Source organism: Pomacea canaliculata, linkage group LG10 (assembly GCF_003073045.1).
Source record: "Pomacea canaliculata isolate SZHN2017 linkage group LG10, ASM307304v1, whole genome shotgun sequence".
Taxonomy (NCBI): domain Eukaryota; kingdom Metazoa; phylum Mollusca; class Gastropoda; order Architaenioglossa; family Ampullariidae; genus Pomacea; species Pomacea canaliculata.
Window position 1 is genome coordinate 20,577,410 of NC_037599.1, and position 25,541 is coordinate 20,602,950.

At 41.3% G+C, this 25,541-nt stretch overlaps 2 protein-coding genes across 5 annotated transcripts; both read left to right on the forward strand.

Moving 5' to 3' along the window:
• Positions 1-21: 21 nt before the first annotated feature.
• Positions 22-6,459, forward strand: LOC112574463 (kelch-like protein 25). Of its 4 annotated transcripts, none has more exons than XM_025255556.1 (6): positions 22-429; positions 865-1,732; positions 2,134-2,365; positions 3,333-3,563; positions 4,164-4,399; positions 4,779-6,459. In XM_025255556.1, the coding sequence occupies exons 2-6, from the start codon at positions 881-883 to the stop codon at positions 5,040-5,042; spliced, it is 1,815 nt and encodes a 604-aa protein (XP_025111341.1). In that variant the 5' UTR covers positions 22-429; positions 865-880; the 3' UTR covers positions 5,043-6,459. The 4 variants fall into 4 exon arrangements, with proteins under 4 accessions (XP_025111341.1, XP_025111340.1, XP_025111343.1 ...); XM_025255555.1 differs by having other exon boundaries at positions 358-489; XM_025255558.1 differs by having other exon boundaries at positions 372-489; positions 1,661-1,732.
• A 1,287-nt stretch (positions 6,460-7,746) lies between these two features.
• LOC112574464 (cerebral cavernous malformations 2 protein-like) lies at positions 7,747-16,992 on the forward strand. The gene is made up of 12 exons (XM_025255559.1): positions 7,747-7,917; positions 8,858-9,013; positions 9,936-10,019; positions 10,612-10,710; positions 10,986-11,073; positions 11,435-11,481; positions 11,756-11,870; positions 12,652-12,694; positions 12,973-13,075; positions 13,782-13,914; positions 14,211-14,340; positions 14,873-16,992. The coding sequence occupies exons 1-12, from the start codon at positions 7,894-7,896 to the stop codon at positions 15,030-15,032; spliced, it is 1,182 nt and encodes a 393-aa protein (XP_025111344.1). The 5' UTR covers positions 7,747-7,893; the 3' UTR covers positions 15,033-16,992.
• The last annotated feature ends 8,549 nt before the right edge of the window (positions 16,993-25,541 follow it).

Sequence of the window (25,541 nt, forward strand, 5' to 3'; positions counted from 1 at the left end):
CATTCAATGTGCGCCACATGCGTAAGTCGCACATAACGACGAACAAGCATCCTACTCGATGCATTCGTTGCCGTATCACCTTCTTCACACCTATAACCGCATCACTTAACACTAAAAATGCGGAAACTCGGAACTCAAGCCATCGGACTGACACTAGAAACAGCCAACAAATTATATAAAGAAGCTCGTCTATTACGTTGTACTGCTACTGAAGTAAAACACTGAAGTCTTATACAGTTTACATTTAAATACTGTTCAAATTATTTGAAATACTTTCCACTTTTTTCAAGATATAACGACAATCTCTGATCAAAACATCTCGCGTTTTATGTGTTAGCTCCCTTGACAGTCTTGGTGGTTAACGTCTCCTGGGTCGCCAAGACCGCGATCTGCGAACGCAGAAACCTACCTGCACGTCTTTCGAGTACCGTATGTTTTTATTTCACGAGTAACAGTCACCAGTCTATGTAGTGCGTTCATCACAGCAAAGTAAACATTGGTTTTTGTTTCAGTAGAAGTAAAGGCTCGAGAGCGAAACTAAACTTAGCAAACTTACATTTAATGCAGGCTGTCGTTTTCATTTTGTCCGGTCGTTAGTTTTCGTTCTTGTATCAATAATATCCTGATCCATCTCACTGCTGTTGTTCAGGAGTTTGAACAGCGTGCACACACACACACCTTGACTCTCCTAGCGTCGTACGTTTCTAAGTGTTGTAGTCGCTGTAGTAATATATTTCGAAGACGCAAGTTGTTTAATTATTTTTATTATAATTGTAATAATAACGATATGGAAATACGACCAGGATCTTCGCTTTCTAAAATCCGAATCATACCCTTCATAAAAACAGCAATTTTTAACCACAGGCCATCCCTATGAACCATGGACACAGAGTCACAGCTCGCCTCATTGACCTCATTCGCGGAGTCTAGTGATGCTTGTCATGGCACTCTGTGTGAAAGAGAAAAAGAATGGAGTGTTCAAAACGGCAGTGCTGAGGTATTCTCGCTTCCTTCTGGAGAAATCAGTGACATTATTTTGGACACTGGAGACAAGCACTTTCACTGCCACAAGCATATTTTATGTAAAGGCAGTCTTTATTTTAATGGAATGTTTATGTCAGGCATGTTGGAGAGTCAGTCAAGCTGTGTAGAACTTCATGATACAAAGACAGAAGCATTCAGAGACTTGCTACACTACTTTTACACAGGTCAACTGGAACTCTCACAGAGCAATGTCTTTGACCTCGTTGAAATGAGTAGTTTATACCAAGCAACAAATGTTCTACAGAAGTGCTCCGATTTTCTTCTGGGATGTGTTGATGACGATTCATGTTTAAGTCTCATGCATCTTGCAAACACTTTCATGCTCAATGAGCTTTATGACAAGTCACGCAGACACTCTCTCTGGCATTTCGAGAGTGTTTCACAGACAGAAGATTTTTATGCTGCATCTGCTTCACAGATAATTGACTACCTGCAGGACCCTTACCTTAACTGTGAAAATGAAGTGGATGTTTTCAAAGCTTTTTGTGCATGGTACCAGCACAATGCTAAACCATGTGAAGTGACAGATCTTGCAAATTTTTTTGCAAAGGCTGTAAATTTTCATTTGCTGACTAAGGAAGCATTAGGTTGTCTGAAGGAGTTTTCTGCTGTGCAGATGAATGAAGAACTCATGAATTTTGTCATCAGCCTCTCTCAGGATCACATCCTCTCTTCTTTAAAAAGCAAGGTAAATCCTGTAGGTTTGGTCATACAAATCAAAATGTTTTAACAAAAACAAAAAATCATAAAAACAAGAAAGAACGAAATACAAGAATTTGTGCACAGTTGTTTTATGTACCCAGATGTGCCAGCTTCTCTGTCAGTCAGTGTTCATAATTCATTGCACATTTTCTATACTACACTAGTTACTGTTATACCTGTTAACAGTACAGCAGAATGTTAAAAAACATTTTAATTTTAAAACATTAAATGTTTTACAATTTTAATTTTTAAATTTTACAGAAATAAACTTTAAATTCTCTTGATGACCTACCAATCGCATGACAGTGAACTATGAATGCATAAAGATGAAGTAGTAACACCACCTTTTGTATCACTTTAGAGAGATGCTGTGATTTCTTTTGGTAGACATCAAGCAGGCAACGTACAAGTCCAAGAGATGGCCGCATACTGTGCTTTGGAGCTCATGAGTGCGATTTGAAGAAATGCGGCGATGACTGCAGCATCATGCGTTGGCAGACAGCCCCTCTAGACGTTTTAGAATTCAAAGCAGATACTTGCAAGGTGAAGGTCTTCAACACCATGGCCAACATTCTTCCTAATCTAACAGTGGATTCAGGCTACACAGTATGTGCAGTAGGTATGACAATCCCTAAACATTATAACACTTACTGTTGTCTCCCCTGGTGGGGCAGTATGAAGAGTCCATTAACACGATGACAGTAATTAGACACACCAGTTTCAGTCGTTGTGCCTGTTGGAAAGTGTGTAAGTTGTATAATTTTTATACATATTCTTGCACTTTAGAACATCATGGTTGAATGGCTCAACTTTTATTGTGTTCAGTTGTGAGGTGAATAATGTTGTCTCCATTAGTCATGCAGTAGATATGACCTGTCTATTTCCACACATCCCCCTAGAAATCACATGAATCTATGTATACAACACACAATGCACACAATATTCAATAGCCAGGCCTGCTGAAACAGTACACATTGTCTTAAACTGCATAATGTACAATGCTATAATGGCCAGAAGATGGAGCAATACATTGGGTTCATCAAATGATTTTCATTTATCATGCTCTAATAGTGAAGACAAGTGTGAAACACTAGTTCTCTAGCCTGAACAACAATAGTTTCCATATCTGTGCTTGGGCTTTTTAGATAAGGTATTTCTGACAGCTTGTATAAGCCATGCTGTTGTCAGCCATAATGCCACATGGCTTCAGGCCCAAATGGAGATTTGAACTGGCAAGGAAATCGCTTTTTAATTTCTCAAGATTTCATGTTCAAGGCATTAATAAGTGATATGTTATGTGTTACCAATCAGGTGGGTCCTTAAGTCTTAGATGTGATGTGGAGTGTGAATATGTCCTTTGCCATGTATTATCAAAGCTGTTTCGTAGAAAGGGGTTTTCTTTTGTACAGCATAGTGCTTCCAAAACATAACAAGTAGACTTCATTCGATGTCCACTTGTAAGGAGAAAGCTAAGTAATCACTGTTACAATGAAAATGGACAAGACTTAAACTCAGATCATGGAAGAGCTTTCAGAAGTGCTCTAAAACCACATCAGTTTCTGTTTTGTTTTTGAATATTATTGCAGGAGACAAGGTGTTTGTTTGTGGAGGGGAGTGTTCATTTGGTCGTGACGTCTGGCTGATGACAGTTTGGTGCCTAGACACAAGACATGGATCATGGCATGAAGCAGGAATTCTATCTCAGCCTAGGCGACATCATGGCATATGTAGCTATGGCACCTCATTCTTTCTAATGGGGGGAATTGGACGCTATCGTATCAGGCTGCGGACTATGGAAAGTTTCAACACTGAGACAGGTGGTACACTATATACTGCTAATAGTACCAAGGCACACAAAAGAAAAACAGATTATAAAAGAAGTTTATATTATTACTGAAATGTCACTCTTTTTCACTTTTCCAGGAATGGCTGGTCAAAATAATAGTAGAATGATGCAAGAATGAAGTAGGTGGGAACAAGTAGCTCTGAGATAAAGAATTACTGTGAAAGTTGCACATGAAGGATGATATATAATAAATAAATTATATGTGGATAGAAGTACTGAGAGGTGCAAGAGCAACTTTCAGTCAACATAGTCTTCAAAAAGCACGGCCCATGGTCAGATGGCATGTACATTCAACTTTCGAATAGGAATTGCAGGTTCAAAGTTTACCTGAGGCAAGCAGTGGGCTAATTCTTATTTTACACCCAGCAACAAATGGTGAAAGGTGGTGAAAGACAGAAGAGGGTTGGGCTCTGTTTATGACTTAGCCATAGTTCACCACCTCTGTAGTTACTAGACTATGGTATCTTTACTTTTTTCCAACCCTTTATCGTCTCAACATTTTTCACTAGTTAAATGTTAAAATGACTGACTTATCCCTTTCAAAAAATTAATTCAATACTTTATCATGCAGGGGAGTGGACGTCTTATCCGGACATGCTACAGGCTGAGACATCGCCTGCTTCAGTTGAGTGCAGAGGACGCATTTATGTCTTTAAGAACTATGTGCAGGTGTTTGACCTTGCTTTGCACACATGGTCTTACCTAGAGCTGTCTCCTGGCATTCCCGGCCATCCTCTGTGTACTCATCCAGACCCAGAGGGCAGGAGTATTTATGTTTCCTGCTTGGGTGCCAAGTCATTGTGGCAGGTGAGTGGGATCAGACTGCACAGGTGCTTTGGTCAGTTTTGAGTGGATTTCTATGGAGTTTCTCTTCTGTCTGATTACAAGCAATATACCTTTTTAACCCTTTTAACAATCCATGATTATTTTGAACAGCCACTTAGTACATGTACATTTGTAAATAGTTTTCGAAATTTCTGTAAATCTTGGTTGCGAAAGAAGCTTTCTAGACAAAAAAACCTGCTAAACTGTTAAATGGTCTTGAACCCATGCTTGTTGCTGCTGCTGACAACTGTTTAATACAGTTTGTTTAAGATGTAATCCAAATATCTTTTTTACAAAAATCACCATAGAACATTCAAAATCTGATTACATACAGAATAAAATGTTGCTTCTCCATTTGTAGCTTGATCTGCAAGACCTAAAGATCCACCATGTCTGTGACTTTTTAAATGAAGGAAGCGGTGGGATCTATCGCCAGGGCTGCATGCTTCACTTCAGCATGCCTGATAACAGAGACAATGCTGAGGTGACAATAGAGTGTCACAACTTTAAGGAGTCTAGGAGCCACATCATTGGAACTCTTCACAATGCTCTGTTGATGCGACATTTTGTCACCGTCCCTTGTTTTCCACAATTCACACCTTCCAGTAATCATAAGGCATTATAGACTCAGCACAGACTTTTGCCTTCTGCATATTTATTATTGGCGCTGACCTTTTAGACAACAAAGTAAGGAACATGTAAATTATTATAGGCTCCATGTGCGTAAGCAATTTATCAAACTAATGAAGTAGTTTTTATGTGACTGTATACAGCTGAGCCTGTGTGGCTGCTTTTAAAACTTATTTTTAAATCAAATTATGAGATTAACTTTAATCTGTAATCCTTTTAGGGCAATTTTAAAAATTTCTAATGCCTATTTTTTAAATTCAGAACTGATGTGAAAGGATCTTTTTTCTGAAGGAAAAATCAGTTTTAAGAGCAGTTTTATCTTTATTATTTTAAATCAATAGTAACAGTAGTATTTTAGCTAATAATGTTTTGAAACATTACTCTAAATGGTGAAAGAAATGTTTTGAAGGAGTTGCTGTTTTTAACTCCTTTTGCTGAAAATAATTAAAAGAAATACAGTAGTAAAACAATACTAGAAAGTTGAGAAAAAATGATTGTTTACATCCTTTACTGTATTCTCAGGAAGAAACATTTTACTGAGGAAGGATAAATTAATTATTTATTGTGAGAAATATTGTCTTGACACACATGCCCGCTTGTATTGATGCACACACACATACACACACTGTTGACAGCATATTTAAAGCTGTCACTCAATCTGGTAGACTCATGAAATGTGAGACTTGTGCTGTGACATGTAACTTTATTTAGAAACTGTCATGATACTTCAAGAAATACTTTTAATCTTGTTACCAGCACTGCATTTTCATGGTCACTTTGCTTTTTTGTAGCTTTGTAACTGTGATCAATTTACCAAAAGGGCATGATTTTTATGAAATTTATAAAAATTGGTTTTTTCATTTGTCATTGAAAAAAATTGAACAACACTTGTAAAAGAGATTTATTATAACAATGTTCTGGACTAATGTCATGTAACATCTTGCTGACATTTGTACCAATACTGTGTTAACTGTACAACACAGAAATTTCAAGTGTTAAGTTGCAAAGAAATGGTACAAAGTTTCAGGACAGTGTGCACATTTAATACATTCTGAATCCATTGTGTGAGCAAGAATTTATCACTACTTTGCACAAGAAATTAGTGTATATTTGCAAATCACAACACAGCTCAATACATGCTGGTTACGAACAGTTGGTCTGACAACATTCTCAGTCCATGGACACAAAAGGTTACCCTGAGTAGAAACAGTTGTTGCAAGAATGTGGGTGCATGGGTTTGTATACAGCACAAACAGTGATGGAAGTGATAAATATGTTTCAGAAATGTTTCATTATGATAATGATTCCACACTGGTGTATGGCAAATTCTTCCATGTCTAGTACATGATAAGCTATTTTTATAAAATGGACTACTTTGTAACCCTGAAGATAAAGATTTATTTGAGCATTTATAATGGTTTTGTTGGTAAATTTTAAGTCAGTAACTTGGTGAACCACTGTAATAAAGGTCAGCTGTGGTCATCGCATGCACACACACATGCACACATAACTTGTATGTTCACTCATACAACACCCCCCACACACACACAATGCGGCTTTAACAGTGCAAGTACCTTAACAGATTGATGCCTAGAAACTTTATTAAGGACTCTACCATAAATGTGACATAGCCCAGACTGGCCATAGTCACGAGACCAGAACATAGCCGGACTTTTCACCCGGGAAGCAGCCAGAAAAATCTGGTGAAACTGGTCAACAGACTGCAGTTCAAAATGAGAAACCTGCTCTGTACTTAAAAGAGGATGGTGCAGTAGCCTTTTATAGTTATATATGGGAAGGTCTGTTGATTCAATTTACGTTTACTAGCCAGCTGTTGTGTCTTGAAGAATGCCGGTCGATTCGACTAAATCGTCATCTTTGTGATAATTCGGCCTCAAAATAAATGGTTAACGCATGTATATCTTGCTCAGTATGCACAGGTCTGAAGAGAGGGGACAGGGTCTATCCGCGGAAGGCTGCTGGACACCGATATTATTGCACATGAACGTCTAGCAGACCGTCCGTGCATTGAGATTGCTGAATTTATGTCACTAGGGGGGACCTGCAAGCAAATCGGAACTTACATGGAACGAAAGTCAAACGGGTTTGTACAAAGCGCAGTCGCCACAGTAAGACGGCGCGAATTGTGAACTGGTTCAGCCATGTCATCCATCATGACACCCTCTCAAAGACGGTCCTCAAGGGATCCGTGGAGGGCAGGCGTCACCGAGGTAGACAGCAGAACTGGAGGGCAAATGTGCGTGAATGAATGGACCGACCACTCCATGCCAGAGTCCAGAGGTGCCCAGTTTGTATGGCCGCCGCTGCGTTTCCTCAGCTCATTCCGACGACAGGTACCAGCTGGCCAGCTCCATGGTTGGGCCGGCTTGCTTCGGTAACAGTTGCAGCTGGTACCTGATGAAGGGATGAATAATGAAGACTACTTCGTACAGTTACGTAGGCCAAATCAACAATCTGCCCATTAGCCACAGTAACTTAATTGACTTATTATTATGCACGCAGAATGCCCATCACAATATAAAATTTCTACACCTGTATTGATTGATGCAACTTTAAAAGTTCTTTAATAAATTCCTCAGCAAGAGATTCCTGCATTCCGTCTCACCACAAACGTGCAATAATCCGTCGTACATTTATGGCTCTAGGGAAGATAACTCGTTGTGCAAGTGCAGTGCTTTCCCTTTGATCCTTGTTTTCAACTCTTGTAACATTGTGATAAATCTTTTATAGACAGCTTTTCCATTTCACCAAGAGTAACATATGCCACGGAAATGTATCATATAACAGGTGATAATACGTACAGCTAAAATGGTGACAGGTGCGAGATGGAAGATAAACGGCGGGGAAAGGTAACTTTCTGCATGATCAGAAATCGGTGCATGTATCTCAGTTCTCAGTCAAGATTACATTCCAGCAGTGATACTGAAAGACCCTGACTACTGATAGATCGCTGTATCCTGATGACTACTCTTCAGCTACAAAACATAGATTTCTGTAGAAAAAAATTGTGCTTATCTGCAGCCTTGAATTATTTTTAGTGAATGTACGTGTTATTAAATTTTTTTTTGTGTGTGTGTGACCATGTACATCCCAAAATACGTTACAGTTTTAAAACTGAGGGACGTAAGCTTTAATATTTCATACTATATACTCCATCTAAGTCACCAAGAAGAATAAATAAACCTTCATGCACGCTTTTGCTCATTCTCAATACACATCAACCCTGTATCACATCACACCACTACCATTTCTGTTTTCATTCCTCCTTCTGGAAGTCATGGTGATAAAAATTATTCATTTCATTAGATTATTTAATTGTAATTTTTTTACATTTTAAATTATTTCCTTTTTATCATTGACAAATATCAGATGTAAAAAGTATTGGTTTGATTATTAAATTAAAAGTTTTAGTTTTTGAAATGTAACTTGAATGATCTTTGTGAACTGAGATGAGCATGTAAGGCATTAAATAAATCTATAAATCTGTACCACCTTCTCTCTTTAAAAAAGAAAGGGATAAACTCTGCCATTAGCTTTACATAGTTGAAACAACTGATTTGTTAACCACTCTCCACCAGATCTTAGAATTTCATAAGCCGCAAGCAATTAAAGCAGCATATAAAAAGATGAAGTTGCTAAATAAGAAAAAAGGTCATATGCTACTTTTTCCATCTTCTGTACATATACCTTTGTTCCTTGTTTTTTTTTCCCTGTGATTTAGAATGTAGACTAGCTTGTCAATTGTTGATCCTCTTCTCCTCCAATCCCCCAACCCTGGTTTTCTTTTAGGCTCAGAGTCCTCAGCAGTGGCCAGGTGGAGGACGGCAAGAAGTAGACATGTTTGATAGAGAAGCTCGCCCCCACAGTATGGCAAGAATTACACAGCCTGACTACCACTTCACATCCCAGCATTTAGCTGATGACCCAGTAGAGAAGCATGTTTTGGTGAGCTAAATGAATAGACAGGTTTAGCAGCACTGAAATAAAGGAGACGTATAGATGCATATTATGTGGCTCATTGTGATTCAGTTATATGGCACATTATAGTTTTTATACTGCACAGTGCTTTCAAATGTTAAATTTACAAAACTTATGTATGTGGATTACTATGTTTCACAATTACATGCATTCTTCAAGAGTTCGTTTACAGGGTGGGTCCTGTTTTTTAAAATTAATTTCTATATGCCAGTCAAATGCTGTTGTGTATAGTATCCTATTTTGAATGTTGAGCTGCATAACTTGCCTCTTTTTTGCACCTTTTCTAGTGCTATGTGTCCTTGCAATATGCCATGCTGCGTCTCTAGTTTGCTTTCTGTCAAGTGTCATGTGGCTTCTTTCACATGTTTCTTTTGAGTATCTGAGGTTTGCTTACTGTCCTTATGGCTGGATGGAGGCTGTTCATCCCTGTGGTTAGTGAACTTGATTATAAAGCAGATGATTGTCGTTCTGTTGTCTCTCTTTGGTTTGTGGCCATAAATTTTCCCCTGCCTATTAAGAAGTGATTGCTATTTCTTTTTTATGTTGGAAAAGGTATCTAAAAGAGCAGGTATGGAGTTGGCTTCTCATATGCCTTAAACATACTGAACCAGTTACAGTTTATTATCTCTCTGGCTGCTATATTCTGGAACTTTCACTTTTTGCAGTTAACTTTTAACAGGCTCATGTTCTTTATCCTTGATTATTGATGAGTGGAGAGAGGAGCGCTTAATTTCCATGGACAGCTCTGCAGTTTCTTGCATGACAAAAACTTAAGGCATATATGGAAGAGGGAAAAATTAGAGTTTTTATATCTGCCATGAATCAATAGGCTTATTTGCATTCCTTGAAAAATTGGTTTTTGAGTAAACCTATGCATTATTACTTTTAGTTTGCTGGGGTGATTGATGATGTTTCTGCAACTATGGACATCACCAACAGAACAGATGTGTTGCGTGTTATTGACAAAGGAAAGGTAACAGATATTTGTTGTTATTTTTTCCAAGGGAGTAACTTTGATCAGGTTTAATAATAAATATTTAAAATAACGCTAATAATTGGTGAGCTTATATAGATCTGTTTCCCAACTTAGACCTAGTGGGTCATGTTTTTTAAAAGCTAAAAAAAAAACTTTTATGGAACAAAGACATGAAGCAACAAGCAAAAATCAAACTTAAGACACATAATAGGAATGTCAAAATTTACACAAAACAAATTTATCTACATTGTCTCACATGCTCTCACCTAACTATTCACATGTGCATATGCCACTTGATGACTGTGCCAGTGGGATAAACTTATTTCCCAAATGCAAAATTTCCTTTTTACTATCACAACTTTATGACAAATGTTTAAGAGAAATCACTTTGCTGAGGAGAAGAAATTAAAGTGTAGCTTCTCCTCATTAGGTTGAACATAAATATGCGTATTTGTAAATAAAAACATTATAGCTATTTCCACTGACAGTGCTGCATAGACAGCACAGCTTTGAATGAAATCACTTAACATTAAGCTTTTTATATGGTAATCCTGACCGTTACAAAATTGTAATTTCTCTTTCTTTTTAGAAACTTGGTGTCATACCAATGCATGTGACATATGACCACTCAGCCATCATGAGTCTCAGCTTACACAATATTAAAATCATGAAACACAACAGCAATGAAGTATGTACACAACTTGTGTTGCCTTCTGTAAAAAAAACACTTTTAGTGTAATCTTTACTCAGATCTTTTCAGGATATGAGTGCTTTATTAATGATCAGAATGGTGTCTATTTGATAAATCAGCTTTATTTTTAAAATGTTCTAGAGATAAATGGTTGCTACCACTGGCTTTTTCATAAACTTGGTCACATTATTTCTCTTGGTAAAAGTTGTTTTTGAGATTTGTCTTTTTAAGATATCTGTCATTCTGCAAGCTGTTGCAATTTCTGATTTCAGGATCTTCTGCTAAGAATTCCCATGCATGAAATTGCTGCAATCTGCTATATTAAAGATGATAAACAACACATTCTGGCAATTAAATTTGGTAAGAATCATTTTTACTGCTCTTTTGGTTTGGTTTTGCTAGTATAGCCTATGAATTTAGAGACATCTTTAATTTTGAGTGTTGGCATCACCTTCATTAGTGGCATTTTTTGTTGTTATTGTCATGATTATCACTGTTCCTTTACCCCTTTATGGACAGGTGTTTATGTTTCACTGTTGCAGTAGTTGCATAATATTCAACATGCAGTACTTTCTATACCCTTTGCTAGACTTTAAATGTTCTTTGTTGAAATATGTTGAAATATTGAAATGGTTGTTATGTTCATGAACTAAAAATGTTATTCATGATGCCTTAAATTATATTTTGAATGTTTGTTTATTTATTTGGTGTGGGTTGACAGGGACTCCAGAAGTGTGCCAGTTGGCTGTGCTGTATTGTGACAGCAAGGTATGTGCTATACTAAAACATGGTTGACATTACACTACAGGCTTTCAAGTCTTTCTTTGTGTGAATGATGAGAAAATGACCAGAACTTTGAGAGAGGTCACAAGACCTTGGCTGCTTCTTCCTCTAACTTCCATCTTGGATTCTTGATTGGGTTGGAAGATGTAAAGAGAAATTGCTGGTTTTGAGTATGCTGTTGAAACAGTTTCATTTCCATGGGTATGAATCCTTGATCTTTAATTACTTGTATAATAATCAGGTTTTTTTTCCCTGGCAGCCTGTTGCTGAAGAGTTGTGTGCCCTTGTGGGTCAGTGTTTCCGATTGATCTACACAGAAGCAATGATCGAAATTCTCAACTCCTCTATTGATCCTACTGGAATCCCTTCAACTGGTTAGTATGTTAACCCTGAGAATGTTCAGTCACCCACAGCTCTCCCGCAGTATCCAAAACTAATTCGTTCTAAAAATTATATAGTTACTGGATACTTGTCTTCCATTACTTTTAATGAGAAAATGATAGTGTGTTTGTACATCAACGGAAAACTTCAGGCCAGTTTCACCAAACACACATAAAACAAACACCATGCACATCAGTATAATTATCAGGCTATGATTTTAATGAAAGATGTTTGATTATTAATGTTTTACTATCAGTATATCTGTGGGTGTTGGGGTGGGGTTATATGGATATGCAAGTATTGTAAGCATTTCTTACTAAATTTATGAAGAACATCTATTATCCTAATAACTAATAGTTAAAAGAAAGAAGAATGGTACAGAAAAATACAGTCCTAAATATATAATAAACATTTAGCTTAAATTTACAATAATGTACTACTAATCAGTTGTACTGTTAAAAACAAATGAGATCTCAATAGATACTGTATGTTTAAATGTGTCAATAATGGAACATTTGGGTTCATGGAGATGCACTCTTCTTACAACATCATCAAAGAAAAGCATTATAAATGGGATTTTTTTGGGGGGAGGGGGGTTAGCTTGTTTGCTTTTTAGAAAGTGGAACATTAAGTCTTAAAAATAGTCACGTGTAATCTGTGGGGGTGTTTGTAGGATTTGTTAGTAAAGTAATAAACTTTAATTTTTAAAGTGAGCTCTAATTTGAAGTTTTAGTTCTTTTATTACATACAGTTTTGTTATTTCGATTTTTTCAGGAGGATCTACAACTATCCCAAACAATGCAGCAAGTGATTCTGTGTGAGAAGCTTTTGTCACCAACATTTTATAGCAGCAAAGAAAACTGAGAAGCATAAGTACACTAACCCAGACATTTTGAGTTTGAAAAGTGCCTTACTATTTTATCTAGTTCTTATAATGTTAGCTTAGATAATTTAGTTAATCAGAAATAAAATCTTCTACATGTGTGCTGAAAGATTGTTTTCGGCTTCTATTTATTTAAAAATTTGTTGTCAAAAGATCGCTGTAGTATTGATCATGCTTCCAAAGAACATTGTTTTATGCAATGTATGTTGCAGAAATGGCAGTGACTCCAAGTCCATTAGGGGTGGAGTTCCCAGTGAAGGAGGCAGCACAACTAGCTTTTCAGCAGAAGAGCTACTTAAAGACTACATGAAAAAGGTCACCATTCTTTAAACAATTATTCTTGTTTTTTCTGTAGTTGGTGTTTCAGCTGTTTTCTTCTTTTAAGGATTAAAATGTTACAAAAATCAGTACATCTGTGTGTATTGGGGGTGGGGGGTATATGGATATGCAAGTACTGTAAGCATTTCTTACTAAATTTATAAAGAACAGCTATTATCCTAATAACTAATAGTCTCACTTCAACAGGTTTATCAAGTGAATAATTTACACTCTTGTAACAGAAATGATCAAGACTTCATAACACAGCACCAAGGAAAGCCCCTGGTTCCCTGACCTAAATAACAGAAATTTTTTGAAAAACACAAAAACAACAGCAAAAATAATATTTTTTGCTCAACCCTGATCTTTGCAATTATACTAGTAAAGTTTCTCAAAGATGCTGTTACATCAAAGAAAAATCGGCAAACATGAGATGTACAAATCTTCACATTCCCATTCAAATCACTCACCCTCCACCCAGAAAAAAATTTTGTTTCCTATTCCTTTGTGATCCAAATGATTTTAAAAATAATAACAGGTTTGTCACACACAATGAAGAAGAAAGTTACCAGACCCTCAAATAAAAACTGTCAAATAATATGTAACCCCCTTGATCATGTCAGTTTGTTTTCTCTGATCCTTTTGCTTTTGACTTTAATTCAGCAAGAAAGCAGTTTTTTGAAATTTTGGATTTTGTGAGCAGCTTCACAAGGAGCTTGACGCAAGTGAACTGAAAATCTTTGCACAAGCTCTGCAAGACTTGGATAGTCGCTTTCAGGATTTCTGTGAACGTGTGCTTCAGCTATATGGGGCAGATCGCAAGCACTTGCTTGCAGGTAAGAGAGGTCATGATATTACACTGTCTAATGATAATTAGCCATTTTTCTTCCTTAGAGCTTTTTAACTACTTTATGAACACCAGTAGGTATGTGCTTTTTGTGTTCAGGTTTTTTTATGGTTAGAACATGGCCAGCTTACATTTGACTGAGACTACAAAAGTTTGCAGTGTAACCCCGACATCTTAATAAACTCAGTCTTTATCTATTTTTCTTTTTGCTGCTATATAAGATTTAATCAGGTCTTCAAAATTTCCTCATGTCTTTCATGTTCGTTATTGCTGTTCTGTCTGCAGAAATGTTGCCTTTCATTCCTGCGGACAACCTGCCATACTTTGAGGATTTCTTGGCTCAGAATGGCATTCTACTGCCTGAGAGCACTAGCACTCTGTCCAGTTACCGAAGTAACATACGCAACTACCCAACGTGAGCTGCTTACTTTCTCTGAGACACTGTGTATTGTTTGTTATCTAATTAATAGATCTTTTGTTACTTTCTACAGTGAACATTGAATTACAAAATTATTTTTCAGGTTCTAGGGTTTTACACTTACATTTAGACAAGTGCTCAACAAATTTAATAAAATAGGCATTCTTTGAAGATTAAAATAAAATCAAGACTTATACATCTTGAGTACAGTTCATATTTAACCAGTCCATTTTATGCTATTATTTAACTCTTTCTGGTCTATTTGCTACTGGTTTATGACAGTAGGTACAAAGCAGGTTGTGACAGTCAGATGTAAAGAGTTTGTAGTTTGTATGAAGAATTTTATCCTAGGGCTCTAAACTTCACACTGCAAGCTTAAGCTATTAAATAGGCAGCTTAGCAGGCCTTTTGCAATTAAATGACTTTACAACTTCAAGCATCATAAAAAATTACAGTAGTTAGGGCCTGTATTAATTTTCATATATAATGTTTGATTTTGAAAATAAGGTCTCTTTTTCTTATTTTCTAGGCGACGATCTATTGGAGAAGTGTCAACAACCAGCAGCATCAGTAACAACCCCACAAGCGATGAGGCACTGCACCAATTGTTAGAGCTGACAGAGTCACAGTATGACAGTGTTGTAGTTGACACCGATCCTAACAAATATGTCCCCAGTGCTGATTATTGATTATAAGCTTTGTTTTCCTGGAGCTGAGTTCCAATTACTCTTCATAGCACCTGCAGAAGAAAAGTGGGAGGTATTGGAGTGACACAGGCATTAGAAATCATAGAAGGATGCCAACAGTAAAATTTGTTTTTTGAGAAACTGGAACAAGAGAAATGCTTAATATGGAATATGATTGCAGATTAGAGGACTGGTCAATTCAACCATCAGTTCATTTTGACCACAGTATCAGTCAATTCAACTTCAGCCCTGTCAATTTGACTACTGCTTATAGTTCATTACACAATATCATCATTTGTGTGATAATTTGGCTACAAAATAAGTGAATTTTGATGTTCTTTCCTTTCTCTTCCTTGGTTGATAAAAGTCGTGTTTGTGGGTGAAAGAAAAAGAGAATCCAAGTCCAAGTCAAAATAAATCGGAGTTTTCGACATATTCTGACATCTTCACAATTTTTAAACTTTATGCTTTTATTTTCTTTAAAGGAGCTGTGCCATGCCAATTGATCTGCTATTGCATAAATTAAACTAAGCAAGGAATGTATTTTTTTGTTCCTCAAGGTATGTAGGTATCCATGTGCCATATTATTTCTAACTGTATCTGTTATTCATAACAATGGCAGCCGACTTACATAGGTCACTTGATTAATTTGCACAGAAAAAAAAATTTTTTGCTTACATACAGCAAGCGTTGAGTGCGTTATTACATTTAATAGTAACTTCCATACTTGGTGATCAAATCCACTGAGGCCAGTGGTCGATTTAACTTTGGGTTGTGGATGAATCAGCTTACAGTCATGGTCAAATCAGAAAGTGATCAAATTGACCAGTAGTCACAGATTACTCAGACTTAAAAACAAACCAGAACCTTTACTAGGTTACAAGTTTTTGCAAAGCTTTGTCTGCTTATGTTTATTTTTCCATATTTAGCATGCCACATTTAGCATAGAGCATGCTAGCTTTGTATAAAGCTTTGAAGGAGACCTTTTTTTCCAGAAATCTTTTTCTTTGTAGCATTCTTTCTCTGTTTGCTTTTTTTCCTTTGGTTATTATGTTTTATGTGAAACGTCCAGTGTGAGGGACAGGCTTGTTTCAGGGGTTATTGTGGCATAAAATATGAATGTAAACAGACGTTGGTAAACAACTGCATAACATCCACTATACTTGTCTCTCAGGTTTACTTCAACTTATTTTGAATCTCGGCTGTTCTTTACATTTCCAGTGGTATATTCCATGCAAGCATATTCACCATGTTTGCAGTTTAGATTTCTGGATAATGCCAACAATCCTGTATTAACTGGCTAGTGACTGACGAGTAGATATCTTGACCATTCTGAACAGAGACCTGGTCAGCTGTGACTGGTTGATGTCAAGAACGATACCGTCAGGATGTCTCTTGTTGGGCAAAATTCTTTAATGTATCTAAATTGCATATTATTGTTCTGGTATGTTGCTATTCTTGATGAATTTTTGTTTAATGATGAGATATTCCCATTTTGTCTTCCATCTTTTATGTTGAGTCATTCATGATGTAATCTGAAGACAATGTTCTTATAGAATGTTTCTGGATGTAAAGGGATGTATTTGATTGCAATTAAAATTATAAGATATAATGGACGAACAGACATTGCTCTGCAAACTTAGCTTGAAGCACACATGGGGCTGTTGTTAATAATTGTTTGACACTCTTTAGTGAGTGGATAATTTTATCAAAGTAAAAGTTTACATTAATATGTGCCTTTAGGATATGTTTTTCGTGTATATATGCAGTTTTATATCAAAAGGGGTCTCTTCCCTTACATCAACTGTGCAGGTGTAAATAAATATAATAAATGCTGACTTATTTAAAGCTGTTTGGTATCAGTAAACAGTCATGATTGTTATATCATAATAAAGTCCAATAGTGCTGTTGGCATTAATAGTTGTTCTAAGTATCAATAAAGTGGATGATCATGTTGCTTCTTTGACCTTTTTCAGTAAATTTTAATTGTACAAGTGTTTTAGTATATGCAGTCATCATACACAACTGCATACCTTATTTTGTGTTTGCAGGTGCAAGTTAGCATATTTCCTACAGACACCAGCGTGACACTGTAGCCAACATTATTATATTCCACTAGCATATTTTTAAAAAGCTGTTAGCTAAAATGGCATGGAAAAGTTGCAGCTGCATTCCTTTATGCAAACTGTTTATAGTTTTTACAGAAAGAGAAATTTATAAGTCCTGACCTCAATAATACACTCCCTCTAAAACAGACAAAAATATCTTGAATTTTTCCAGTTATGGAGTTTGTTTTGAAGTGGAGTCCTTTCCTTAATGCCTGCCCCTGCCTTCAACTTCAAATTAATGAAAAATTGAAAAATAGGTGGATCGCTGTCTGTCTTAGCCTCTTGCAAAGTTCACCGCTGTTAGTCTCGGCAAGCGTAACTAATGAATGTGACAAAAAACCGGAAGCTTATACACACCTGCCTCGTTTTAGTTAACTGGAATCGTTTGCCAGCAGTCCAGTAATACAAGTTCGTGTTATGACCGTGAACACATAATCCTAACCCCAACCCAACCTAAGGTGACCAGACGTCGCGTCCCGCTTTTGACCTCGTGTCCGCCTGCTCATCGGGCGGGACGGCCCAATGTCCCGCTTTCTGGCTTTTCTGGCTTTCTGGCAAGTCCATCAAATGTCCCGGTTGTCTTTAAAAATCAACTTTTTTCCGGCGTTCTTCTGACGGTGACGACACATCATCGGCACGTGTCCCGCTTTCGCCCTCGGAAACGTCTGGTCACCTTAGTATGTGTGTATTAACTAAGAACCTGGGTTATCGTAACTCGTTTTATCCACACACTATCACTGCTAATAACCGACTCGATATCAAAAATATAAATTTAGTATAATTAAAGACATCGTTGTATCTGGTGTAAACGTGACTTCATCTTTCAACAGAAAAGCTTCAGAATGTAAACTGAAGATTAGAGGAATAAATGAACAGAAAAAGTCCTCTCGTGCATGCTTCCTTTCCAGCGTGATTTACTTGTAAACAAAAGTTTCCTCAGGATGCATTTTATAAAGATAACAAATTTTTCTGACAATTAAAATAAACATTCTAAAGCAGTTAGAGGCTAAACAATGTTTTCTTCTGCTTTAATATATTAAATTTTTATATCTGTATTTTGAATGACAACATACTTAAACGCTTTTCATCTTGTACGATACTAACAAGTGTGCTCACTGCAAACTAAACAAAAGAGTAAAAAGTAAACTAATCCAACAAGTCTAGTGCAAGATGATTACAAGATAAGGATAATGTTGTGTGTCAGGGAAATGCTTTTATTTCCTTGTGAGCGTAGTTCGCGAGTGTATGTGCGAGTGTGTGTACCGCGTGAGAATAAAAGATAAAAAAGGGTGTAATTCGTCACCCGTGCAGGAGCACACTGATGACACGTGACACTAGCGAGACGACAGCTCACCTCCAGCTTTTTTCGCTCAGTGAACAGTGTGTGACATTCCCCGAGCGCCGCGAGACGCTTGGTCTACCTGTACAGGTGTGAATATACAGACACGGGAATCTGGCATTTAGTTCCTTGCCAGTCAGGTAAGCAAATATGTGTTTTGTTGTCCTGAATTCTAAATTCTGAATTTCACGGCAAAAGTATCTTAAATTGTTTCATGAGAAAAATCTTAACGTCCAATAAGAAAATCATGCGATGAGTATAACTCAGGGAGACTAATAGTAGCAGTGAATGGTAGAGTCTCATTATCATTAAGTTACAGAAACTAATGCGGTGATGAGTTTAACTCAGGGAGACTCATAGTAGCAGTGAATGGTAGAGTCTCATTAATCATTAAGTTACAGAAACTAATGCGGTGATGAGTTTAACTCAGGGAGACTAATAGTAGCACAGTGTATGGTAGTCTCATTAGTCATTAAGTTACAGAACTAAATGTGAAGGAACAGTTTATGGAAGACCCGCTGAAACAGATCCCTAACTACAGGAGGGGCGAGAACCTTCTTCCTACACGGACCCACCCGACAGGGGTGACTGTCAACCGAGGGAGGACTGGGTGGCTCGATGTTATCCGGTAGCCTGGAGTTTCTTCCTTGTGGTCCGTCGAGACTTCGAATCGAGCGTCTTCCACATGCCTGTCACGTTTCCATCTGATGTCCAACCAAAGAGTCTGGATTGTCTACCAGCTTAGGTGTTTTCCATGGAAACATGTGCAGTGGTCGTGTTCGTGTGTTGCCTAAGTGTGACAGACGCCACCTGCCTGGCAGTGAAAGGGTGGGACGAAGAATCTCTGCGCGTGAGATTCGTGAGAGTGTCCTACCATCGGGACTGCAGATGACTGGAATGTAGCTCCTAAGTATATATCTCGACTTACTCTAAATAATTTTTCGATTTTCGATTTTTTATTTTTTTATTATTTAATTTGACATAGTCTCGGACGTAGTTCATGACTATCACCATTCTTCTTAGCAAGTAGACAGACGTGAGGAAAATATAAGGACTTTACATTTTTTGGCGAGAGCTAAGAATGCGAGATGGTAGAGCTAGCATATGAGTTTTTTTTCTCTGTGGCGAGAGTTATTTGGTGTTTGACCGTGTGTTTGGGGGCAGAGGATTTGTGTGTTGTGATGTGACCTGAACCAGCTTAAAAAATACATTTGCCATCTGCCATCGATCTACCATCAACTACCATCTCTATCATCTGTGCCCATATCTATCTGCTCTCATCTATCTGCCATCATCCTACCATATCTATTTACATCATCTACCATCATGTGCTATCATCTGCATCCATCTGTCTCTGTCATCTATATGTCATCATCTATCTGCCATCATCTGTGATTGTCCGTGAAAATTGGTGACCCCGAAGAGATTGAGGGTTGTCTGTCTTGAACAGTTTTGTGTGAGGATTGATCCTTTGAGGAGTCTAGTGGTCTTGCTGTTGATGTTTATGGTTAATTTTAGCATTTTATTCTCCGTTCTCCTCAGTCTCCTAGTAAGGGCATAGCCTCTTGCTCTCTGCTACTGCGTACTTTATCGTCCTTTCCTTTCCGCTTACCTTACTACCCTGAGTGTTGCTTTTATTGAGAAGCTTGGATATAGTGTCCGAGTGATTATCTCCCATTAGGCCGCTAATCCATTTTATTGTTTTAAGAAAAATTGTTGGCTGTTCCTACATCCCTATATGAGTGGAGAACTTAATCTTGTTGCTCGTTTAGGATTGCTTATATGTTATTGGCATCTTGTATCTAGAGGAGAATTGCCATTGTGGCTTGTTTGTGTTTTAACCGAGATTTGGATTTGAGATGTGTGTACACACTCTTGATTGATGATTGGTGTAGTTGTTTCGTGGCTAGCCTTGATTGAACCTAGGGCTTACACTCTCTGTTACAACTGTAGTTAACTTACATAATTTTATTCTTCTTTTATTTTGCGATCATTGTGAAGGCAAGTTTTTGATGCGGTGAATGACATTTCTTCCGACTGTATGTTGTGAGATAATTTTAGCATGATTTTTATTTTATATTTTTTTGCTATCTTTTGTGCAACATGACCGCACTAGTATGTGATGTGTGATCTCATGTAGGAAAGAAGGCGAATGATAGGATTAAAAGGTAAAGTCTGTGTCTTGACTACATACATAATGCACACTGTGTGGTCGTTATGATAGAAATGTGGAAAGTATAGCAAAGAAAAAGCAGACAGCTTAGACATTGTCAAGAAAGCGGAAGCTAATAGAATTGTACTTGTTATAACGTTGTCAATTGTTGTAATTTGTTGATAGTTGTTGATGAGAGTTGTTGATAGTTGTTGGTTGATGGTTGATGTTGTTAATTGTTGTTGATTAATTGATGATGATTGCTGTTGATGGATGATGTTTGATGATGAATGATGAGGAGGAGAGGAGATGATATGAAGGACATGACGGTGAATGATTGACAGGATGATAATGGATGAATGATGGATGATGCATATGGGATCCTCTCGATTGATGATGACATGGTTGCTGTGGATGATAGTTCTTGATTGATGCAGTGTGTTGTTTTGTGTTTATTAAGGTTTGATGCTGGTTGACTAGCGTTGATAATTGTCCTGATCGATTGACCTGAAAGCTGGTCGTCTGTCGCATGGTTCATTAAAGTTGTGATGGTTGTTGTTGATCAACTGTTGATGATCGACCTATGACGATGATGATGATTTTGTTCATGAGTTGGAGTGATGATCGCTGATTAATGGTTGATGCTGGTTGTTTGGTTGTTCTACTTCTAGCTAGTTGATGATGGTTGTGATTGGAGTCAGCAACATTGAATTGACCGCGAACAGCGGAACAGCGACAGCGAACAGCGAACAACAACAGCAACAGCAACAGCAACAGCCACACATGCCAACATTCCGAACAGCCAACAGCAAGCCAACAGCCAACGAACAGCCACAGCCACCAGCCACAGCAACACCTCAACAGCCAACAGCCGAAAAGCAGCCAACAGCGAACAGCAACACAACGCAACACCAAACAGCCAACGCCAAGGACCAAAGCAACAGCAAACAGCCAACAGCCAGCACAAGCCAACAGAAACAGCAACAGCCAACAGCCAGCCACGCCAGCCAACAGCCAACAGCCAACAGCCAACCAACAGCCACCCAACAGCCAACAAAGCCAACAGCCAACAGCCAACAGCCAACGCCATACAGCCAAACAGCCAACACCAACAAGCAAACAGCCAACAGCCACTCCATCAAAGCCAACAAGCCAACGCCAACAAGCAACAGCAAACAGCAACAGCACAGCCAACGCAACAGCCAACAGCCAGCCACAGCCAACAGCAACAGCCACAGCCAGACAGCCAAACCAACAGCACTAACAGCCAAAGCCAACAGCCAACAGCAACAGCCAACAGCCAAGCCAGCCAAAGCACGCCAAAGCCAACAGCCAACCAACAGCCAACAGCCAACAGCCACAGCCAACAGCAACAGCCAACAAAGCCAACAGCCAACCACGCACGCCAGCCAACACAACAGCCAACAGCAACAGCCAACAGCCAAGCCGCAGCCAATGCACCAACAAGCCAAGCACACGCCACGCAACAGCAACAGCAACATTAATTCAGCCAACTAGCGCACTTTCAGCCACACCAAGCCCAGCCTCCTGACAGCTTTCAGCCAACCTCGCCACATCACCTGACAAGCACGCTAACCAAAAGAGCACTCCAGTCGCGCCAGAATCGCTGCACAGCACAGAAGCAACAGCCCACCTACATGACACACTCCAACCGTTAAACAGCCCAACACAGCAACGCCAGCCACAGCCTCTGCCAACAGCCAACAGCAATCAATCTCGCCCACTCCTTCAACCTTCTAGCCCTCACATACCAACAGGCTCGATCATTCACACAAACTACACTACCCATGCCCAACAGCCAACTCCATCCAGCAACAGCAACAGCAACAGCCAAACAGCCACAGCAGCCAAAGCAACAGCCAAACAGCCAACAAGACAGCAACTGCAACAGGCAACAGCCAACAGCCAACAGCAACAGCAACAGACAGCAGCAGCCAACAGCCAGCACGCCCACAGCAGCAGTCACAGCCAAAGCAGCCAACAGCCAAAGCCAAAGCCACAGCACGCAACAGCAAAGCAACCAGCCAACACCAACACCAAAGCAACAGCCAACAACAGCAACACACAGCAACACATAAGAACAGCCAACAGCTAAAGCACAGCCAACGAGCACCAACACACAAACGCAACAGCAGAGCAACAGTCAGCAACACCGGAGCAACAGCACAAGCACAGCAACAGGCCAACAGCAAGCAAATAGCCAAAAGAGCAGCCAACAGGAGCCACAGCACGCACAGCCACAGCACAGCCAACAGCAACAGCCAACGCACAGCAAAGCCAGACAGCGACAGCCAGGGGAAAGGAGAGAACAGCCAACAGCCAACAGCCAACAGGCAACAGCCAACAAGCCACAGAAAAAACCACAGCCAACGCACAGCCAACAGCCACAGCCAACAGCCAACAGCCAACAGCCACAGCAACACAACAGCAAAGCCAAACAGCCCAAACAGCCAACAGCCTTGCAGCCGGATGCTTGCTCTGCCAGTGGTAAACGCTAGCCCGACCCACCCATCCGGCCTTGCAGCCGGGTGTGCTCTTGCAGTGGTAAGCTAGCCCGACCCACCCACCCGCCCTTGCAGCCGGGTGTGCTCTTGCCCGTGGTAAAGCTAGCCCGACCCACCCACCGCCTTGCGCCGGGGTGGTGCTCTTGCCAGTGTAAAGCTAGCCACCGCCCCCCGCGCTTGCAGCGGGTGGTGCTCTTGCCAGTTGGGTAAAGCTAAAGCCCGACCCACCCCCCGCCTTGCAGCCGGGTGGTGCTCTTGCCCCGTGGTAAAGCTCAAGCCGACCCACCACCCCGCCTTGCAGCCGGGGTGTTTCTTGCCAGTGTAAAGCTAGCCCCGACCCACCCACCCCGCTTGGCCGGGTGGTGCTCTGCCAGTGGTAAAGCTAGCCCGACCCACCACACCCCCGCCTTGCAGCCGGTTATGCTCTGCCCAGTGGTAAAGCTACGCCCGACCCACCCACCCCGCCTTGCCAGCCGGGTGGTGCTCTTCGCCAGTTGGTAAGCTAGCCGACCCACCCACCCGCCTTGCCGCCGCAGGTGGTGCCTTGCCCAGTGTAAAGCTAGCCCGACCCTCCCACCCCGCCTTGAGCCGGGATGGTGCTCATTGCCCAGTGGTAAAAGCTAGCCCGACCCACCCACCCCCGCCTTGCAGCCGGGGTGGTGCCTCTTGCCAGTGTTACGTAGCCCGAGCCCAGCCCACCCCGCCTTGCAGCCGGGGTGGTTGCTCTTGCCCAGTGTAAGCGCCCGCCCACCCACACCTCGCCTTGCAGCCGGGTGGTGCTCTTGGCCAGTGGTAAGCTAGCCCGACCACCCACCCGCCTTGCAAGCCGGCGGTGGTGCCTCTTGCCCAGTGTAAAGTAGCCCGACCCACCACCCGCCTTGCAGCCGGGGTGGTGCCTTGCCAGTGGTAACAGCTACGCCGACCCAGCCCACCCCGCTTGCAGCCGCGTGGTGCTCTTGCCCATGGTAAAGCTAGCCCGACCCACCCACCCCCGCCTTGCAGCGGGTGGTGCTCTTGCCCCAGTGTAAAGCTGCCCGACCCACCCACCCCGCTTGCAGCTCCTATATGGGCACGGGTGGTGCTCTTGCCAGTGGTAAGCTAGCCGACCACCCACCCGCTGCAGCCGGAGGTGGTGCTCTTGGCCCATCGCGTTAAAGGCTAGCCGAACCCACCCACGCCCGCCTTGCCGCCGGGGTGATGCTCTTGCCCCAGTCGTAAAGCTAGCCCGGATCCCTACCTCACCCGCCTTCAGCCGGGTGGTGCTCTTGCCCAGTGGCTAAGCTGCCCGACCACCCCCCGCCTTGCAGCCGGAGGTGTGTCTGCCATGGTAAAGGCTAGCCCGACCCACCCACCCCGCCTGCAGCGGTTGCTCTTGCCCAGTGTACAAGCTAGCCCGACCCACCCACCCCCGCTGCAGCCGGGGTGGTGCTCCTTGCCCATGGTAAAGCTAGCCCGACCACCCACCCCGCATTGCAGCCGGCGTGTGCTCTTGCCAGGGTAACTCCCGCCCACCCCCCCGCTGCAGCCGGGTGGCATGCCCCTTGACCCAGTGTAAAGTAGCCGACCACCCACCCCCCTTGCGCCGGGGTGGTGTCTTGCCACGTGTAAAGCTAGCCCGACCCACCCACCCCGCCTTGCAGCCGCGGGCTGTTCTCTGCCCACGTGGTTAAAGTAGCCCGACCACCCACCCCGCCCTTGCGCGGTGGTGCTCTTGCCAGTGGTAAAGCTAGCCCGACCACCCACCGCCTTGCAGCGGGTGGTGCTCTGCCCAGTGGTAAGCTAGCCCGACCACCCACCCCGCTTGCAGCGGGGTGTGCTCTTGCCCAGTGTTAAGCTAGCCCGACCCACCCCCCCGCCTTGCAAGCGGGTGGTGCTCTTACCCAGTGTAAGCTAGCCCGACCCCACCCACCCCGCCTGCAGCGGTTCGTGCTCATGCCCCCATGGTAAACTAGCCGACCACCCACCCCGCCTTGACAGCCGCGGTGCTGCTCTGCCCAGTGTAAAGCTAGCCCCACCCACCCACCCGCCTTGAGCCGGTGGTGTGCTCTTGCCCAGTTGTTAAAGCTAGCCCGACACCCACCCCACCTTGCAGCGGGGTGGTGCTTCTTGCCCAGTGTAAAGCTAGCCCGACCCACCCACCCGCCTTGCAGCTCGGGGTGGTGTCTCTTGCCAGTGTAAAGCTAGCCCGACCACCCACCCCGCTTGCACGGGGTGCCTTGCCCAGTGTAAAGCTAGCCCGACCCACCCACCGCCTTGCAGGCCGGCGTGGCTTGCTCCTTGGCCTGTGTAAAGCTAGGCCGACCCACACCGCCTTGCATCCGAGGTGGTGCTCTTGCCATGTGGTAAACGCTAGCCCGACCCACCACCGTCCTGCGCCGGGTGTGTCTT